Below are 20,920 nucleotides of genomic sequence, written 5' to 3' on the forward strand. Positions count from 1 at the left end.
AAAGCCTTTGACTGAATAGCGTCCAATCTTTTAAAAGCAACTAAATTACCAGGTTCTAGTAAGAATGTACCATAGTCTAATACACTTCTAACTATTGCATTATAAATTAATTTTAATGAGAATGGATGGGCCCCCCACCAAACTCCAGACAAACATCTTAATATATTTATTCTTTGTTCACACCTCGCTGCTATATATTCGCAGTGTGGAAGTCCAGAAAGTTTGCTATCTAATATCAGACCTAAAAACTTGACTGATGATTTAACAGGAATAGGAACATTATCATAATATACATACACAGGAGGAGGAAGACGCATCCTAGAAAAAAGTACAACAGTACTTTTTGCGGTAGACAGCTCAAGACCATTGTTATCCATCCATTTCTTTAAAAGTGTGAGACCCGATGACAATGAATCACAGGCCGTTGTAACAGAGTTATTTGGGCAATACAACAGAAGATCATCAGCATATTGGAGCACTTTCACTTCATTATTTAGAGAAGATTCAAGATCGTAAGTATAAATGTCATAAAGTAGAGGACTAAGAACTGAACCTTGAGGGAGACCTCTCCACAGGACTCTAGATTCACAAGAATCCTCGTGAGTAAGTTTTATATACCTCTCAGATAATATATTTAAAATGAAATTTACAAGCATTATAGGCACATTTAACTGCAGAAGTTTATATTTTAACATAGAAATTACAACGTTATCGTAAGCCGAAGTGATATCCAGAAAAGCTGAAACTATGGAGTGATTGGAAGAAAATGCTAATCTAATGTCAGTGATAAAGATACTTAGACTATCTAGGGTACTTTTACCACGCCTAAAACCAAATTGACTTTCGCTTAATATTTTCTTACTTTCTATAAACCATTCTAATCTATTTTTAGCTAAGTGTTCCGAGACCTTTAACATTACAGATGACAAAGCTATTGATCGATAAGAAGAGCAGTCAGAAGGACTTTTATTGGGTTTCAAAATTGGTAGGATATCTTGCGATTTCCAAGAAATGGGAACCTTACCAGAAACCACAATTTGATTAATTAATTTTAAGTAATATAAAAGAGATAAATCACTCATATTAGCCAGAAAAGAGTAAGGTATACCATCTGCACCCGGGGCAGAGTCTTTGATTTGGTACAAAACACCTTTTAGCTCTTCTAGAGTAAATGGATTATCGAGTACGCAGGGAGGATCTGATAATGCGTAAGGCATATGATACGCAGATATATTATCTGGGACGTATGGGGGAGCTAATTTATCTAAAAAACTATTTCTTAATTGAGGTGGAAGGCATGCAGTAACCGGTTCAGAGAAAGCTGATCTGAATCTTCTTATGTTGCGCCAAACAAGAGAAGGTTTAACATTTGGTGATATGGAAAGACAAAATGATCTCCAGCCCTCAAACTTCTTTTTTTTTAATAACTTTTTGGTGTCTGAAATTACTTCACATAAAATGTCAAAATTTTCTTCGGTAGAATTTTCAAAGTAGAACAGTTCACACTGCTTTCTTTTGTGTATAGCATCTGTGCAATCCCTATCCCACCATGGTGGCAATGGGATTTTGTTTTGTGGTTTTTTATGAGGAAAAAGATTATCGGCAGTTTTTATCATGGCATCTGATAAAGCATCAGCACAAGCCTGTTCATTCCCACTTTGAATTTCAGGAAGGCTAGAAACGATTTTATCCAAGTGTTCCCTATACGTATGCCAGTTTATATCGGTTAGTTTATACTTCAACCGCGGAGGGCGACTGGAATAAGATTTTTGGCTGGATGGAAATTTTAAAACTATGGGAAAATGATCACTACCATAAGTAGAAGGCATAACTTCCCAACTCAAATGCGAGGCTAGTTTATTAGTGCATAGTGACAGGTCAGGTGCACTGGCACTATATAGACATGGGCAAAATGTGTCATTGAAAAGAAAAGATAGATATGCATCTTTCAATCACTGGGATATGAATCACTCTTTCATATCTTTATATCAGTAGCTCAGTATAACTCAGTAGCTCGTTTAAACTCGCAACTCGTGTGCGGCTCACTCATTCAAATAGATCATTCAGATATAGTGATAGGTTGGTTGTTGTTTGCATCTTTCTGATATATTGAGCGGTTGCGATTGAACAACTTTTTTCTAATTAAAAAAAAATACTATTCTTATGACTGTAGGTACAACCTACTTCTTTTATGTTAATTATAGTTCGGCCATTCAGAGAATGCGTTCCTGACACGTCGCGATTGAACTGACGACGTAACTTTGCAATGGCGTTGCAGTTACGATAAAAATATTTTTGCTGGTTGTTTACCGTTTTAACAATTGAGGAGCATTAAAACAACATTATTATATCAATAATCAATGAATGTAGTTACGTCGTCAGTTCAATCGCGACGTGTCAGGAACGCATTCTCTGAATGGCCGAACTATAGTTCAATGAATAGTCAATCGCAATCTAGTATTGAGTATAAGCATTAGTTTAGTAAGTATTAGAAAATAAAAATAGAAATAGCCTTCTGATTTCCTTTCATACTTTACACAGGCTTAGGACTGTCTACCTACGAAATTATTTACGTGAAAATTAAATTTTAGTTCAAAATGTGTATTTCGAGTCAAAACATGTTTGTTCGGTAGGCGGTAAGTTTTCAATACATGTGACAAGATTATAATACCGAAATATTCACTAAGGACAAACAATTATAAGCCTTATGCGTGAGCAATAGAGTTAACAACTTATTATTGGGTGTCAACTTATTGTGGTCAAAGTAACGACATTCGTAATCATATGGGTGCGAGCGAGACGGCTCGCTTGACGTTCAACCAATGGCGCGCGACGAAGCTATCCGACGCCACAGATTAGTTAGTACCCGACGCGATGACCGACGAGTGAGTGAGGTGTAAAGAAAGATATACTGAACTACTGACACATTCGGATATGTAAAGATATGAAGAGTGATTGATTCAAATGGAATGATTCATATCATTTGTATCTATCACTCCTGAGTTACCCATCTCTAACTGGCACCTTCATTTGGAGATGTGCGTCGAGTAGGCGACCCAGTGTTTAAAATACAAAGATTAATATTATCTAACATATCTAATAAAGTACTACCGTAACTATTTGTTGTAGCACTACCCCATACTTCATGTTGAGAATTAAAATCCCCTAAAACTATAAATGGTTTGGGAAGAAGAGATAAAATATTTACAAGTTCGTTAAAGATTGAAGAAGAAGGACGAGGAATATATACAGAAACGAAACATATACTATCTACAACAGCTGCAATTATGGAGAATGAATTATTATGAGATGGGAGTGAGAAAAGTGAAAATGAATGATGATGCCTGATGAGTAAGGCTACACCGCCATACCCATCAGAACGGTCTTCCCTAAGACAGGCGTAGCCAGGGATCTTGAACAAAGACCCTGGTTTAAGCCATGTCTCTTGTAGGGCAAAAACTATAGGTTTAAAATTATTGATAAGATGTATTATATCTGATTTCTTATTAATTGCGCTTCGACAATTCCATTGTATTGCCTTGGCTTTGTGTTCCATTATGAATATTCTTTTCAGAAACTGCATTAATTACAGTGGCAGCGATGGTCGGTGAGAGGTGTTGAGTCTGGGTTAAAGATTTAATTAGTGCTATGATTAACTCATTTACTGAAGCTGATGATAGATCATCTCTGGGGATGAGAGCACAACCATCTTTTGGTTGAGGCAGACCCCTAGCGAGTTCTTGATGGAATTGCTGATCATAACCTTTTGAAAACTGAATGGGGGAACGAGGCTTAATAAATACAGTTTTTTTATAAGATGTCTTATTTTTTGTTGGAGAGTAATCCTGAGGAACAGAAGCATTTATATTGCTTGAAACTGTGGGAGAGGAAAGCAAAGCATCAGCATAAGAAATTTTGGAAATTGTGGGATGAAGTTTTGAGGCTTCAGCATATGATATGCAGGATTTGGCCATAGATTCCTTTATATTTTTCTGCCTCTCATATTCTAAACATTTCCTGCTAGTGGCCTCATGGAAACCTTTACAGAGGCAACAATGCAAATTGTCCTCAGAGATGTTGCACCCATCCCCAGAGTGACCTTGACCACATTTGTAGCATCTAGGAGTAGATCTACATTGACTTTTAACGTGCCCATATCTACAACAATTATAGCACTGTATTGTAGGGTAAATGTATAGATCTACAGCTAATGAAGTGTAGCACATATACACCCGCTTTGGTAACACTTGACCATCAAAAGTTAATATAACAGTTTCAGTGTTTTTAAACTCGGATTTGCCATCTACAACAGTCTTACGTTTGATCCTCCTCAATTTTAAAATCTTTCCACAACCAATTGGGACTGAAATATTTTCGAGGACATCATCATCAGACCACTCCATGGGAACGCCTCTAACGACGCCCATGCGGGTCACCGAGAAAGTTGGAATGAAAGCTTTGAAATGTTCTTTTTCTAATAAGCTATTGGTAATAAAAGAGTTGGCGTCTAGGTATGTAGTAAAAGATACAACCAGACGATTGCGACCAATTTTTTTTAAACTACCGTTAACAATGCCTTTAAAAGAATTCCTCCTTAAAAACCTGCCAAACGAAATTGGGTTTAAGTAGCTATTATCGCTGGGAGCAGTTTGCTCTCTCTGTATATGTACAAGAAATGGTGCCGCATCGGAAGAATTGTATACCAATCTGGCTACCGAAACCGGTTTCTGTGGAGATACATTTGGGATATCAATATGCGAACTAACAATAGGAACAGACGTACTATCAGTCTCCATGTCCACCACGCCACAACTGCAGTCCGACTGAGTTTTCGCGCCATTTTTGCGCCTTCTCTTATTACACTGTTTGCAAAGGCTACGTGTGGATACCCTTTTTCTCTTTGTATTAGTAGTACTGACGGCGGAGCCATCAGTGTCTACTCCGGTGTCGTTATTCGACACTGTTACATAATGCCCAACTTCGGGCGGCAATGTTCCTCCGGGATCATCCGGAGGATCCATGTTATAAAAAGAAACTAAATAAAAAACTTACCAAATAGAATTTACACTAACACTATAACTAAACTACAAAATATTAGGATAGAATATATACAAAAACTTAATCTAATCCAATATAAAAATTATTTTTCAACTCGAGCAAAAGAAAACACGTCCGCCAAAGTTCAGGTTTTCCGCGCTTTTCCACAGGACAGTGTGTGTGACGTGAATCAGTCAATATAGAGTTGTAATCTCAACTGTATACAACGAATTCTTAATTAGTCGATTGACGTGCATGCTTTGCATAAAGCAATTTATTCTTTGTTACGAGGTAAAAGTGAGTAATAAAATTATTATCGCAATGCATTATTTGAAAAACGTAATCATGTTCTTACTTTATTATTTTAATGTAATGTTTCATTAACTTAAATTACAAATATTCAAATCGATAGAATCTACTCTGACCTTATAAAAATAGGCGCAAAATATAGTCGATTTAGTTTACAATTCGTACAACACGACACGATTTCTTATCTGATTGGCTTTTTATCACTTTAAGTTGCCGACTTATTTTTTTTTTTGCCTTAAAATTAACTTGATTTGTTTAAATACAATCTAAAATAATTAACGAATTATATTTAGAAAATTGGCCTCTATTGTCGTTCTTCCGAGTTTAATTTTCCTTGCGTTTTCATTGGTTTTCATAAACTCCGTTTTGACATTGACTGAGAGTACGGTACTTTGACAAGTTTGATTGACACTATCTACTGTAGGCAGTAGGCCTGGAAAAATCAAAACATTATCATAATTTAGTTTTTAACTCAATAACATGGATATAATGTGGAAGCAATGACCTCTTATCGCCTTCAATTGAAATTATAGAAGTAAATTAGCAGAAATATTACAAAGCAAGATGTTAGAAACTGATGAAGTTGATGATGACTTCTTTACCCCAGTAGCTGGGTAAGTTGTGTATATTAATAAACTTTTATCATGCCTGATATTTCATGTTTGACTCGCCGTAGTTATCTTGATGACCTATCTATTATTTAAATAAATTTCCATAATTCTTGAATTCGTTGATCTTACAGCACATCACTGGCCAATATCTTTGGTAATGTGACAAAAAGCGATGGGAAAGCAAATGACTCATTAAAGTACGTTCCTCCGAAGCCACAAAACATTGTTCCAAAACCAGAACCAGCAAAGACAACTGAATGCATATTTGCCTGTGCACTCATTGGACATGAATGGTAAGTTGAATTGCAACTACAATAACAATAATATGAAACAGGCCTACGACTCGGTCCCCCATGCATGGCTTAGGAGGGTGCTGGAGTTGTATAAAATAAATACAACTTTACGCACCTTTCTTGCGTCATGTATGGAGCAATAGAGAACGGTTCTTCACTATCCAGGATGTCGACAAATTGAAGGGACCGGCGATCCCATTAAGATCGAGCGGGGAATATTCCAGGGTGACAGTTTGAGTCCACTTTGGTTTTGCCTGGCCTTGAACCCATTGAGCACATTGCTCGAGGGTTCGGGGCTGGGCTATCCTTTGCGGAGAGGGGGTCAGGTTATATCCCATTTGCTTTATATGGACAATCTGAAACTGTTTGCTACCACGGAATTGCAGCTGATGAAGCTACTGAAGGTCACTGAAACTTTCAGTAGTTGCATCAGGATGGAATTTGGTGTGGACAAATGTGCAGTCATGCATGTAAAGCGAGGAGGAATTGTGGAATCTGAGGGAGTACAACTCTCAGATTCTATAAACCTGAGATCACTCTCCGCAAACGATACATATAAATACCTGGGTATGGCGGAGGGGTTAGGCATCAATGTGGCTGTCATGAAACAATCATTACGGGAGCGTTTCTTTGGCCGCCTGAATAGGGTTCTAAAAAGTTCCTTATCGGGCGGCAACAAGGTTTGCGCCTTTAATGGTTGGGTCATGCCAGTCCTGATGTACTCCTTCGGCATACTCAAATGGACTCAAACTGAATTAGATGCCCTGGATAGGAGAGTCCGCACACTGTTGACCGCAGAACGAATGCATCACCCGCGAGGTTGGTGATGAGACTGTACATCCCGCGGAAATGTGGAGGTCGAGGCTTTTTAAATGCAAAAACGCTCCACAACCAACAAAGAGTATTTTCTCAAAAGCGACGTGGGTATGCACCGTGATGTGGTAGCAGTGGACAGAGGACTCACCCCGCTATCGTTGGCAAATGAGAACTGGCGCAAACCTGTGGTACTAACTACCCATGATCGCAAGAAGGTATGGCAGAGCAAACAGCTACACGGACGCTTCTTCAGGGCTCTTCATGGCCCCGATGTATACTTCAAAGCGTCCGTATCTTGGCTATGCTTCAGTGACTTATTTGGAGAAACCGAAGGGTTTGTATGTGCAATTATGGTCGAAGTTATCCTTACGAATAACTACCGGAGATATATCATGAGAGACGGGACGGTTGCAATATGTTGGGCATGTCACCATTCAGGTGAGTCTATCAGACATATTATTTCTGGTTGTTCTCGTTTGGCTAACGGTGAATATTTGCATAGACATAACCAAGTGGCCAAGATCATCCACCAGCAGCTTGCTCTGCAGTACAAACTTGTAGATCTTGAGGTACCGTACTACAGGTATGCGCCCGACCCAGTTCTCGAAAACGACCATATCACGTTGTACTGGGATCGATCTATCATCACTGACAGGACTATTGCAGCCAATAAGCCTGATATAGTGGTGATAGATCGATTAGCGCGCCGCGCGATGATAGTCGATGTCGCCGTTCCGCATGACGAGAACCTCATGAAAGCTGAGAAAGAGAAACAAATAAAGTATCTTGACTTAGCGCACGAGATTGTCGCCATGTGGAATGTCGACACGGCTGTCATTGTGCCGATTGTCGTTACGGCCAATGGTCTAATAGCCAAGAGCCTCGACCAACACCTCAGGAGGCTCTCGTTAGGCGGCTGGATCAAGGGACTGATTCAGGAGGCAGTACTCCTTGATACGGCGCGTATTGTGCGGAGGTTTCTGTCTCTGGGACCCTAACCACCGGTACCTTGGACCCTGTGCCCGATATCGGTGGCAACCTATTTTTTATATTTTTAAATGTTTTTTATTTTTATATTTAATATTTAAAAATGTAAAATATATGTTCAAAAATAAATAAATGATAAAAATATGAAACAAACTAAACATTCATAAATTTAGTATGACAATATAAATTTCTGTCTTTCAGGTTCAACAATGTATACACAGCAAGAGGGAAAATAGGTTTTGCCATTGTTAAAATACAGAAAACTGGTGCTCATAACATTGTACTCTATGACTCTAACAAAACTACCTTGTCTTGTACCACAATTTCATCCAATTTAGAGGTCACAATTAAAAACAACACTTATGTGTCTTATTATGATAATCAGAGGAAGTACTGGAGTGTATATGGTACAAAAGAAGAAGTGGAAAAGGTTGCTGAATATTTAACTAAGTTTCAAGTAAACATTAAATATTCAACCTATACAGATCAAGATCCCCCTAAGCCAGCATCAGAGGATGCCATCAAGATTGCTGATACTCCAGATGTAAACAAGAAAATTGACAAGGGTAGTGATACTGACTCCTCAATTAATAGAAAAACAAAAGCTTCCATTTTGAACAGGATGGCAAACATGGGCCATTCTGTTTTGCCAACAAGAACCCTTCCTGTAGAAAGAACTAGTGATTCCTCAGATACAATGGAAATTGAGACTCAACCAAAGTCTGTTAGACACAAACCAGCAAAAAATATTCTAAAAAGAAATAATCCAGAAAACGTGTCTGACTCACACCAGATGATAGAGTCTCATCAGAGAATAATAGTGCCTAAAACAGAATCTGTAGGAAATGTTCCTTTATTTCACACTGGGCAGTTATTACCAGTTACAAGCACAAATCTTGTATCAACTCCCAGCAATGAAATGGGCATGTTTATATCAGAACAGAGAATAAGTAATAGTGAGCTAAGAATAAATATGAACAGGATAACTGACAAAGTGGACTCTGTTATAGAAAAAATCAATAACTTTGAACAAAAAGGAAATTCAAGTATAAATTCAGACATTTTGATGAAGTTGTTAGCTGAGTATGAAAATAAAATAAAAGTTTATGAAGAATTACTGAAACCAGGACGAGATAAAAGTATTGAACATGCTACTAGACCAATCCTTGCTCAGAATGACAATCAAAATGAAATATTGAAGAATAAAGTCTCTGAATTAGAAAAGATCAACCAAGAAAAAAGCAGAGAAATATCATGTCTTCAGGAAGAAATCAAAATATTAAAAAGTAAATATGACGAAGAGAGAAGCAGCCAAGCTAGTAGTGAAAATGCATTATTAAAGAAAATAAATAATTTAGAAAACAATACTAAAGAAAAGGATGAGGAATTGTCTACTATGTTGAAGAAATATGACGATTTAGTCAGCAACACAAATGTCAATAATGGAAATATTGGCGATAAAATAAAAAATATCATGAATGATGCATTCCAAACCATTTCTATTAATTTTGATAACAATGAAAATTATACAGGTGAAACCGTAAAGAAAATCATAGCAACTGTTATAAAGAAAATTACAATTCAAACATTAAGTGAATTATGAATAACTGCCATAACTTCCAGTAATTCCTTGTAATTTTATTCTAAGTTTAATTTAATTTTATGTTATTGATAACTAGTTTGTAAACATCATTATTTTATGTTATTGTATAGCATTATAATTGGGTGGATGACTAGGTCAAAAATAAATTACGTTGTCATATTCATTTAGTGAAGCATCTAAAAATAATGTCACTTCCATTTATCGTTTTGATGGAATAATTGATTAAATTTTTTTATTGATAATATAAGCTAAATAAGAATCCAGTTTGATGTGAAAAATCTGTGACGTCATAAGTTGCGCTTTCATACATATTGCAAAGAAAGTGACAGTTTTTGACAGTTAAATAAAAGTAATGAATTTGACTCGTTGGAAACTACCGTATTATATAGTCAACTTATGATTGTAGTCAACACCTTAAGAAAAAGATGATGTAAATTGAACCATAATATCATTTTAGGGTTCTTGTTTTGAATGGGTGAAAAGAGGCAAGGAGACTCGATACAATAATTGAATGTTATGACGTGAAAGTGATGGCAGATAGCAGTTTTATTTTACACTAGCTTCTGCCAGCGGTTTCACCCGCATCCCGTAGGAACTACTTCCCGTTCCGGGATAAAAAGTAGCCTATAGCCATCCTCGATAAATGGGCTATCTAACACTGAAAGAAATTTTCAAATCGGACCAGTAGTTCCTGAGATTAGCGCGTTCAAACAAACAAACAAACTCTTCAGCTTTATAATATTAGTATAGATAGCGAAGGCAGCAATCGTAACCAGTAATACCTATTGAGTTTGTATTTTAAAAAAATTATGGTAGCCTTTCTTACTTTCTTACGACTGTAATTAAACTTATGATATAACCGAGAAATGAAGTGTTATTTTTAAACCCTATCCCAAGAATTTAGCTAAGCATGTTCCATGTAGTGTTATATTATGAAAAATACAACTAATGATAACAAAATTAATTTTCATACTTTAGAATTGAAGTTTTTCTCTGATGTTTTCTTTTTGTGCAATTAAATCGGAATTCATTATCAAGCATCAAAAATGTATAGGATAGGTGGCACGGCTTTCTGAAGTCAGATTATCTCACACAATCCAATTTTTTAAGAATTCATATTGATAACGAATGTATTCTGCTTATCCCCTTCGAGTAATTCTAAATCATACGACAGTAACGAGGCTGCCTAAAGAAAATAATTCACTACAACGAATGCTGCCTGGTATAATTATCGGCACGGATAATGAGCTCTCGGCGGAAGAGTGGGGATCGCTTTGCGCACCGTACACTTATGGCAATAAATCACTTCTGCGCAGGTCCTACCATTAGGGTAGGATTTCAAAAAATCTTTCAGTGTTAGATACCCTTAATATTTATCGAGGAACGATATCTTATAGGCTACTTTTATCCGGGTGCGCGAGATAGTTTTTGGGTTTGCGGGTGAAAGTGTGTTTATTATTTATTATCTGATTATTATTTATTATGAGATTTTATAATCTGGTAACTGGTAACCCATGATTCCTGAAAAAATGTCATGTCAGTGTCAAAATAATTAGGCCATGTGTGTGTGGCTGCGGTATATTATTTTAATTTAGGCAATTTTTGTTTAATGTTCTTTGTAAAAACTCAATTATTTGTTTAGAAATCGATAATGGACGATTTGCAGAAGTCCCTGAATGAGTATGAAGAACAGGTTAATATGATTTCATTATGAACATAGTGTCAATAAAGTTTGATAATAAACATTAACAATTCTTTGTAAATCAATCAATAATAATTTGTTACCTATATTCCTAGCTTGCAATGGTCAATCTCACACTGGAGTCAGTCAATGATGAAACGGAAAAGGAGTCTCTGTTGTCACTACGATCAGATTTACAACAACTTATCGAACTCACTAAAGAAAACTTAGAAGCAATGGTTCCTAAAGACAAGCCTGTTGAACCCCAAACTTCAGAAAATAAAGGCGAATTGGACGACGAGTACGCTTTGTTCATGGTAAAAACTTTGAAACTTGTATTTGTATACCATCATAATCATCCTGTTGCCCTTATGTTGACTTTCCCAAAATCTATCCATTGTAACTTTGGTTGTCCCTTTCCTTACGCATTCCTTATATTCAAATATCTCTAAAAGAAGTTTTGTGTAAACTAATGCATCATGTTTTCCAGCAAGAAATGGCTAAAAGTGGGGCTTATGAATCAGCTAAGGAGGATAAATCTGACAGTGATGAGGAGGATATAGAGGTATACCCAGTCAAACCTTTTTTAAACATTTGAATCAGGCATAGACATCAATGTCGATCTAAACTTATGCATTGATCTTTTTGGAGTTATATAACAAGAAGCTATGTACTATTATTTATTTTCTCAATTAATATTTTTTAAAGGATGAGCTGTCTTCATTGTTGGGTATGAAGTGTGCTGTGTACCACACACACAAGTGGGGTGGTCAGCCTGGCTTATACAATGCTATGGTCAGTGCAGTTGTACCTCGGCAGGATAATGACCAATTCCAAGATCTTCAGGTATGAGTCTTATTCCAATGATATTTCTATTTGTATTATAGTTATTCAAATTAAGTATGTATTATTAAACCTTTTTTAACTAATCCTTTTCAGGTCCGTGTTCTATTTACTCACCCAACACATGCTGAAATGTTACCATGTCCTTTCTATCTTGATGGTGAATGTAAGTTTGATGATGAACAATGTAGGTGAGTACTTCATTTGTAATAGGTAATAAGACAATTTACAATTTGTTGGGAGTATAAATTAAACATAAATATTTAACATTACAGATATTCCCATGGTGCATTAGTGCATTTATCAAATTTAAAAGAAGCAATAGAGCCTGATTTTAGTTCAATTAAAGTAGGTAGTAGAATATTGATGAAACTAAAACCACCAGACAATGAGGTAATTATTGAAATGTACTTGGTAATTTTTAAGCATTTTCTATTTTCAGAATCTTTTAATAAAGTGTCACTATCTAGAGAATAGATTAACAATATTAGGATATCCTCAATTCCAAGAATATTTATTAATGTGAAAGTTTGTATGTATGGATGTTTGTTTCTTTTTCAACCCTAGATAGATTTCAATGAAACTTGGCAATAATATAGCTTATTTATCGTCTTACATACAGGCTACTTTTTATCCATGTGTGCCAAGTAGTACCTACTAGGCCTGGCTGGAACTTGTGATTAATATAAATCTATAAATCAAAACACATTGATTACAGGATATATCCCTAGTCAAGAAATCTACAGAAAAATATCACTTATGGCATAGAGCAGTGATAAAAAGCATAGATTTAGATAAAAGAACTTGTTCAGTTAAACTGGAGCATGGTGTGCATACTGGAGAGAAGAGGAAACAGGGTGCTGATGAATACAAAGTTAAAATAGAGGAAATTGTCCCATTGAATAGTAAGTTTTATTTTAACAATTTGACTGTATTTTATTTGCTGTAACTTCATTAATATTGTAAAGGGTACTTTAGATAAGGCATGGCGGTGTAATGTAAAAAGATGTAAAGTAATACTGCAAGAGGTAAAGTTACCTCCTGAGAACTCTTATCCCTTCTTCTAAAACCTGCTTGAACTGTCTTCTGGTTGTTAAAGACTAAAATAAGTTAAATTTGCAGATGAAAATGACGAGGATAGTGACTCTGAAGATAGTTTAAGTGATACAGAGTATCCACAAAGCAAAGCAGTATGTGAAAATAATATCACAGATAATACCAAGCTACTTGTTGAAAAAAGTCTTCTTAATGAAAATAACACCCCTATGGGGGAGTGGGAGCGACATACTAGAGTGAGTATGTATTCAATCTTATAAAAAATAATTAAAGCTATGCTTGGCTTCGATAGTTACTGAAATACCTATGTTTTACAGGGTATGGGCTCAAAGATGATGTTAGCAATGGGTTATATTCCGGGAACTGGTCTGGGCGCGGCAAGCGACGGTCGTGTTCAGCCGGTTGAGGCTCGCGTTCTACCAGTGGGCAAGAGTCTAGACCAGTGTATGGCTATCTCTGAGAAACACGCTGCTCAAGACCCATTAAAGGTAAAATATTTTAAATACATAAAGAATTGCGCAAGTCGTAAGTGAAGAGTCGTGGTGGCCTAGTGGGCAAAGAACCAACCTCTCAAGTATGAGGGCGCGCGTTCGATCCCAGGTCAGGCAAGTACCAATGCAACTACAAAAACAAAGTTTGTATGTACTTTCTAAGTATATCTTAGAAACCATTGGCTGTGTTTCGGATGGCACGTTAAACTGTAGGTCCCGGCTGTCATTGAACATCCTTGGCAGTCGTTACGGGTAGTCAGAAGCCAGTAAGTCTGACACCAGCCTAACCAAGGGGTATCGGGTTGCCCAGGTAACTAGGTTGAGGAGGTCAGATAGGCAGTCGCTTCTTGTAAAGCACTGGTACTCAGCTGAATCCGGTTAGACTGGAAGCCGACCCCAACATAGTTGGGAAAAGGCTCGGAGGATGATGATAAATTGCACAGAAATGTGGAATTGCTATATTTTTAACATCTAAACTAAACCTTCATACTTATAGGTTGAACAAAAGTTGCGAAGGCTGCAGAAAAAGGAAGAAGAACGTAACAAACGAGCTTATGAACGAGAAAAAGAGCGGGAAAGACATAATGTCTTCAATTTCCTAAATCGAACTCTAGGCGATAAAACCGAGCCAGATAACGAACCCGAAACCTCTCTCGACGTCAAACAGTCTTCAAGCAAAGTATTGAACGTAGAACAATTCAAAATTACTGAAGACAAAAAACGAATTGAAAAGGAGATAATCAAACTGAATAGTTCATTAATTAAGTATCCCTCTGGATCTAACGGGCATAGAAGCATTACTCTCCAGATTTTAGAGAAAAATAAAGAGCTGGACAGTCTTGTACAGAAAGAAAAGCAGATTTCTAAGGAACAATCACATAGAAAAGACAAAGAAAAAATGACCATATTTTAATAAGTTAGTTCAATGTAGTGTTAAGCATTATATTTAAGTGAATTATTTATAATTCAATGTTGAAAATAAATTAAATTATGAGATACGATTTAATTTTTACATAGGCTTAACAAAAGAAAATTGCGTTAAGTTGAAAGTCTTGAAATTTTCAACCCAAAATGGCTACAAAATATAGTCGACAAGGTTTAACATCTGTGAGTAATACTTAAGAGGCGGGACGCGGGTGAACCTGTGGAAAACAGCTGTACTCATTTATAAATATATTCAATAGCGTGCGGCGTCTAACATACGGACTCTCACTTTGATAAGAGAAAGTAATGTTGTATCGAGGTATTCGAGGTAGCGGACGCCAATTGGCAGCAACAATGAAACACTGGGATAATTACAAATTTCTATATTTACATATGTGATGTTTAGTTTAAAATAAGCGTACATGGCATAAAATTACAATTAATATATGACATATTTTTCTATAAATTAGATATTTGTACTATCGATCAATATTAACAAAGTACTTAAAATGTTAATGGGCGTGTGTGACTAGCAAATAATATTTGCTGGATTTTATTATTACGAATTTAATTTTAGTGACAGTGGGTCAAATATTTTTACCACTAAACTACTCAATATTATAGATTATACCTAAATTAGGTATGGAATTGTGGCTTTAATAACCTAATTTCATAATTATCCACTTGCAAGCGTTAACAATGACGCATATTAGATATTTTAGAAAAGGTACAATTTATTATAATAAAAAATGAGTATACAATATTAAATGTTATAAAATTTTAGTTTGCATTGCTATCATTCAAATAATAACTACTAAAACCTCTTAAAATTGCTACGTGAGCAAGATATTTGTACTTTTTCTCAATCAGTTTTCGTAAAGTGCTGATGTCTACAAAAGCATTCGCCAATGCAATATTATTAGTACTAACAAGATTTAGAAATTGGCTAATAGACCCACTGTGCGAAGTTCACTCGGCTGTTTGAACCAATGTGAGCCCCAGTAAATCATGATCAACATAAAACTGTGCGTTCATGAAAATAGGTAGTAAAGATAAAAGTAGAACGTCACATGTATTTTACACAAGTACTTAGAGAGATATGGCCTATCAGTAACACTCACTCTCTTGTGTCCCTAGGTAATACTCTTTCTAACTAAATAAGGTACTAAAGAATGCTACAAATCACTTTAAAAGGAGCAAACTGATGGAGGCCAATTTTTCGGACTATGATGTCTTGATTGGACTTTGAGTCGTTTATAAAGCTCGTTGTGTACACTAGACAATATTCCACCACACGCGCTATCATGTGACTACTACCTGTACCTGAGTTTGTAACAATACTAATATGTATAGTTATCATCTAATATATGCTTATGCATTGAAAGTACTATAAAAATTTCCTAGACAAATTCATCACAGAGATTTGTTATATCCTCATCAAGATTACCGTCACCATCCATTCTCGCTCATACATTCATTGAATTATATTTATTTTAATATCTATATATTACATTAGATAATGCAATAGAGAGTGATGAAATAAAAGAGAGACATTCTTTGTACTAAACTAAACGTCTTGAAATTAATAAGTACACTCTTATGAGACTCTTCGCCACGCAAGTAAAAGTAATTACCCTATGATTGTTTTATGATGAATTATATTTTTGTGATGTCTTTATTATGTGAGTTGTGATTAAGCCGCTTCTCGAAGCATCGCAATCAAATAACGAATACGAAATCAAATCGCGATCACAACAGTGACGATGCTTACATGAGATTCGCTTCAACTGCCGTTGTGTTCAATTACTCTATTATAAATTCGAAGCGGCGGACTTTAGTGAATAACAGACAGCTATCACTGCTGCCTTTATTAAAATAATTCCGATATACCGATAACAATCGATATTCGAGTGTCTAACACAGTTATGATCCTTACATCAGTGGATATAAGGTATGTAGTGAGTCCCGGGGACTGGCACTTATTGATGCTATAGCGTAGCTCGGAGCCGGCTGACGACACACGCCATCGTTGAGTCGACATTGTTGAACACGGGAACACCGGACCGTTTCGCTAAGTCGGAGAGGTAGTGGCGGCCCCGGTTGTAATCCTTCACAGCTGCTTCGCTATACTGTAGACAACATAACTTATTAGTGTTTTGCTGAGTATAATGGGTAACATAAAACGACCTATACTGATTGGGTAATTTCTTATTGGATGCATTTAGAAAATTCTTTTTGATTTCTTCGTTATAAATGACTGTCACATTCCGGTTCGGAAAGTAGTTCCCTAAGTTCCTAATGAGGGACATAAAAATGTAGATATTATATTCATCTTACATTAAGGGCTTTCTGTGGGTCCATGGGTTGTACTAACAACACGGTGTTCGCAGGCCGTAGTCCCATGTAGTGGGCGGCCAGTACCATCGCCGCGAAGCATGGCGCGTCTTCACTCATCGCGAACACCAGTACTCGCGACCCCAGTAACAAGTCCTCGTCGTACGTTCCTGTAAACAAACGATACTTAACACGTGTCGAAACTTACAGAATTGTACCGTCATTGTTTGTAATTTTGTAGACGGATTGATAGCCGTTAAGTCGGCTGATAATAGTGATGATGTTGCAAAATGTTGCCCATTAGTTGCGGCTTGATATCGATGACTTATCACTATACTTATACGATACAAATAAAATGGGATATAGGCCCCTCATATTCATCAAGCACTTGAGCAATTGCCTTTAGTTCCGCGATCGATAGAGACATAATTGTCATGGGGACGAGCTTTATTGCTGCTCTAACTTATACCAGCAACTAGGGGGATCTTGTTTTTTGTGAGTGGAGAGTATATAATGTTGTATCGGAACAAGTACCTTTGAAAGGCTGCGGCGTAACGTCATCGGTGACGGTATAGAAGTCGGAGGCGCTGAGGCGATCATTCCTGTCGTGTCGGTCGTCGGCGGCGCGGTCCCTTAGCTGAACATCGCGGTCGTCGGGCTCCAGCGTGGCGGGGCGCGGCTTCTTGTCGCGGCGCGGCGACTCGGGGTGCGCGGGAGCGGCCCGACGCCCGGGCGTTGAGAACATCCGCGTGTAGTCGTTGGCCCGGGGAACAACGTACGTGAAGCCTTCCCTTCGTAAAACTTCTTCTGGACGAGTGTTGTTGCTCTAAATGGAAATTAGCCTTAATTAGTTTTATATTCTAGTAAGTATAAAAATGTACAACTTTATTCTGTATGGTACTTAGTCTGACAACCAAAGGGATATGGGACTGCCCGGGTAACTGGATGGAGGAGATCAGATAATAGAGGATTGCAAAACATTGGTACTCCAAAAAGACTAAGCAGATGATGATGATGGTATGCTCTTGTAGCTAAAAATGTACACACTATTTTATTCTGTGGGTATGATTTTTTTGTCAAAATTAGTTGACTTTTATATCCGATTCCCACATAAACTAACTTTCGGTTGTAATTATTTAACGGGAACTGTATTTTTGAACAGTAAATTGGCATGTCATGTACCGGGAAAGTGCCACCCAGATAGACGTCGTGCGTGGGCGCTCCGAGCATGGCGGGCAGGCGCTCGAGGCGCCGCTCCGTGCCCGGCGTGAACACCGCGTCGCCGCTGTCGCCCGCCGCGCCGCCCGCGCTGTCTAACGATGCGCGGTGACCGCCATTCTGAAAGTTAACAAGGTAAAAAGGTTATATTAAAAGGTACCTAAATTTTGTTCTTTAACATTCTTGGTATATACTATACTACATATATGGTACATATTCTATATACTTTTGACTATATACATGGTATATTCTATAAATACGATTGAATAGAGACACAAAGACTAGATTGTTTACTGCGGAAAGTTGGTCTTCTAATAGTTTACTAGAGAATGTTAAATATGACGTATTTCCGAGTTGACTGCGCTAGGTTTTCTTCGCAGTAAACAATGATCTTCACTAAATAAGATCAAAAAGTTATGTCAATTTTTGTTAAACAGAAAGTTATGTCAATTTTCCATGGACTATATAATTATCTTATATAAAATATTAAATACCTTAGGAATGAATAAACCAAGCTTTCTTCCGTAAGCTTTTAACCGGGGATTGACAAGGCGAAGTCCATTGTTAGTGTCTCGTGCCGCGGGCTCAAATCCCCGCGCCTCCGAGCGAAGTTCCCCACCCGTCGCCTCCGTCTCCTGACCGTTGCGACCCTGAGACTCTGCAAATAAAACACATCACATGACACATTGCACTAAACTTGGAAGCGGAATATTTACAGCAGACAAAGAGAATTCATCAAAAACAAAACTAAAACTCAAAAGTACAGATGAACGAATCCATGATATGATGATTGCGAATAGTTGTAAGAACAGTGGGAATAAAAATGGTAGTGAAGTACCCATAAATACCGCAAGCAATGATTTTTGTTATGATCAATAAAAGTTTTGTATAAGAAGTAACAATTTATACTTTAAAAAAGCGATACAAGCTATCATTCAATCAAGAATTTTTCAATACGATTTAGCAATAGCACCCACAAAAGACAAAAATTGAGATTGAGAAAAATAATTAGAACTATATGAAACAAGAGCGTTGGCGTCGAATGCGTTGCAAGCGGTTCAAATGCATTCGGTTATAAAGTGTTGAGTACGCGGGTGACGTGGGGTGATGTGTGAGTAGTGCGCACACGCACCGACAGCGGGCGGGGAGAGGTACGCGCGCAGCGAGCGGAAGGCGCGCCGCACGCGCCACGCCACGCCCGAGCCCTCCGCCGCGCAAGCACTGTCGCGCCCTTCAACAAACACCAGCCTTACCACCAGCCCGCCACCTCGCCGCGACCTACCCACTACACATTACTGCGTAGCGTCAAAACTCTGCCAAAATTTCTACTATGACGCCATAATATTGAAAATGTCAACGTAAACAGCAAATATGACACATTCAAATGAGTTTATGGACGGAGTATTAGCAGAAACTGACAGCATTTTAACGAGCGTTACCGACATAAAAGCGGGAGTCGTACTGACCTGCGTCGGCGGCGAGCTCTGCGACGGCGGCGCAGAACGTCTCGAAGTCGACGGTGTCGGCCGTGGGCGGTAGACACCGCTCTGCGACCTCACGAGGCGCTCTGGTCGCGTCCTTTAGCGCGTCGACGGCTTTGGCGCGCGGTAAGCGCGAGTTCCTCCCGCCCGCCGCGTCGTAGGCGCGCTTGAGGCGCAGGATGGTGTGGCCGAGCGAGTGGCGCGGGTGCGTGCGCGCGCCGCGCAGCACGGCTCGCGCGCACCGCAGCGCCGTCGGTATGTCCGTGAAAGCGGGCAGCCCTCGCCTCTCCACCGCCTCTTGCAGCGTGGCTCGCGCACGCGACAGCTCCACGTACTCGCTGTAGTCATACAAATTAATATTTGAGGCAACATTCTACATACAAGTTATCACAATAGAATCACATCGGCACATGGAGGCAACGAGCCATGCGCGTGATCTCAACTTCATGGATTATGACATGACGTCAATGGCTAACGAGATAGTCGTGCCTCCTCCTTTATCGGCTGTTACAAATGTTCTGAAGTGCTAATATTTGCAAAACCATGCGGACAATTGACAAGTTCATTTAGGTTATTTCTTTGAAAGTCATGTTGTATCCACCACAGGTATCCACCGTATTACAGTGTATCATGAGACGTCGGCATGTCAGACATAATGAAATAGGTACGTGTTGCTTTAGTCATTCCGTCAGTTTGCCTCTGGTAGAGTCATTCACCAGATAATATCCCAATACGGAGAATTTAATACGGAAAACGATAGCTAGGAACTCAATCTGTCAGAGATGACAAACATCCGTCGCTCATCAAAGGGCGCTTCAAAGTTTAGACATGAATCATCTTTATCGTGTCAATGGCTGTAGATCTGGTATCAGGAGGACACGGAGGTGTCTATAAAATCATGCATGAGTTCATCAGATTCTTTAACTGAACTTAGAACCGCGCGCCAAGCATGGATTGAGGAAGCAAAAGAGAACTTATAACTTATAACTAAGCTCATCTATAAGAGGTAGTGTATACTGACTGGTCAGAGATGGTCTCGGTGCCGATGGCCTGGTGGCGCGAGTAGGGGCGCAGTACGAGCAGCAGGTCGCGGGGCGCGGCGGCGAGGTGTGCGGCCTCCACGCTGGCAGCCACGGCGCGCGTCTCGCTGTCGAGTACGAACAGAAGCGCCCGCGCCGCCGCTTTCGCCCGGTGTTCCACTTCCACCAGCTCCATCGACCAGTCGTCTACTTGCTG

General features: G+C 38.4%; 3 protein-coding genes across 13 annotated transcripts in view; 2 read left to right on the forward strand and 1 right to left on the reverse strand.

Moving 5' to 3' along the window:
- The first annotated feature begins 5,566 nt into the window (after window positions 1-5,566).
- LOC124644537 lies at window positions 5,567-10,523 on the forward strand. 2 transcript variants are annotated; one of them, XR_006986079.1, is made up of 4 exons: window positions 5,567-5,960; window positions 6,089-6,250; window positions 8,255-9,773; window positions 10,037-10,523. XR_006986079.1 is itself a non-coding variant. In XM_047183984.1 (3 exons), exons 1-3 carry the CDS (start codon window positions 5,911-5,913, stop codon window positions 9,654-9,656), a joined length of 1,614 nt encoding a protein of 537 aa, XP_047039940.1. In that variant the 5' UTR covers window positions 5,567-5,910; the 3' UTR covers window positions 9,657-9,776. The 2 variants fall into 2 exon arrangements, 1 of the variants encoding a protein (XP_047039940.1); XM_047183984.1 differs by lacking the exon at window positions 10,037-10,523 and having other exon boundaries at window positions 8,255-9,776.
- A 131-nt stretch (window positions 10,524-10,654) lies between these two features.
- On the forward strand, window positions 10,655-14,725 carry LOC124644525 (zinc finger CCCH-type with G patch domain-containing protein). Of its 2 annotated transcripts, XM_047183959.1 has the most exons (10): window positions 10,655-11,349; window positions 11,454-11,654; window positions 11,828-11,902; window positions 12,046-12,183; window positions 12,277-12,371; window positions 12,456-12,573; window positions 12,899-13,085; window positions 13,303-13,472; window positions 13,554-13,724; window positions 14,224-14,725. In XM_047183959.1, the coding sequence occupies exons 1-10, from the start codon at window positions 11,308-11,310 to the stop codon at window positions 14,638-14,640; spliced, it is 1,614 nt and encodes a 537-aa protein (XP_047039915.1). In that variant the 5' UTR covers window positions 10,655-11,307; the 3' UTR covers window positions 14,641-14,725. The 2 variants fall into 2 exon arrangements, with proteins under 2 accessions (XP_047039915.1, XP_047039923.1); XM_047183967.1 differs by lacking the exon at window positions 12,046-12,183.
- Window positions 14,726-15,019: 294 nt separating this feature from the next.
- The window catches only part of LOC124644477, a 44,249-nt gene continuing 38,348 nt past the window's right edge, over window positions 15,020-20,920 (reverse strand). For all 9 annotated transcript variants that reach the window (XM_047183883.1, XM_047183948.1, XM_047183931.1 and 6 more), the window contains 7 exons: window positions 20,706-20,917; window positions 19,670-20,022; window positions 18,698-18,861; window positions 18,168-18,323; window positions 17,520-17,811; window positions 16,989-17,155; window positions 15,020-16,780 (listed from right to left, as the gene is read on the reverse strand). In XM_047183883.1, coding sequence (XP_047039839.1) covers window positions 16,640-16,780; window positions 16,989-17,155; window positions 17,520-17,811; window positions 18,168-18,323; window positions 18,698-18,861; window positions 19,670-20,022; window positions 20,706-20,917 — 1,485 coding nt within the window. In that variant the 3' untranslated portion in view covers window positions 15,020-16,639. The remainder of the gene's footprint in view (window positions 16,781-16,988; window positions 17,156-17,519; window positions 17,812-18,167; window positions 18,324-18,697; window positions 18,862-19,669; window positions 20,023-20,705; window positions 20,918-20,920) is intronic.

This window comes from Helicoverpa zea, chromosome 2 (assembly GCF_022581195.2).
Source record: "Helicoverpa zea isolate HzStark_Cry1AcR chromosome 2, ilHelZeax1.1, whole genome shotgun sequence".
Taxonomy (NCBI): domain Eukaryota; kingdom Metazoa; phylum Arthropoda; class Insecta; order Lepidoptera; family Noctuidae; genus Helicoverpa; species Helicoverpa zea.

What these genes read in the sequence shown, in the direction of transcription:
- LOC124644525 (XM_047183959.1), top strand. Translation starts at nt 11,308, where the DNA reads ATGGACGATTTGCAGAAGTCCCTGAATGAGTATGAAGAACAG. An exon ending in ACGAGTACGCTTTGTTCATG is followed by an intron (nt 11,655 to 11,827) that starts GTAAAAACTTTG and finishes CATGTTTTCCAG; the next exon opens with CAAGAAATGGCTAAAAGTGG. An exon ending in CTGCTCAAGACCCATTAAAG is followed by an intron (nt 13,725 to 14,223) that starts GTAAAATATTTT and finishes TCATACTTATAG; the next exon opens with GTTGAACAAAAGTTGCGAAG.
- LOC124644537 (XM_047183984.1), top strand. Translation starts at nt 5,911, where the DNA reads ATGTTAGAAACTGATGAAGTTGATGATGACTTCTTTACCCCAGTAGCT. An exon ending in TTCTTTACCCCAGTAGCTGG is followed by an intron (nt 5,961 to 6,088) that starts GTAAGTTGTGTA and finishes TTGATCTTACAG; the next exon opens with CACATCACTGGCCAATATCT. An exon ending in GCACTCATTGGACATGAATG is followed by an intron (nt 6,251 to 8,254) that starts GTAAGTTGAATT and finishes TCTGTCTTTCAG; the next exon opens with GTTCAACAATGTATACACAG.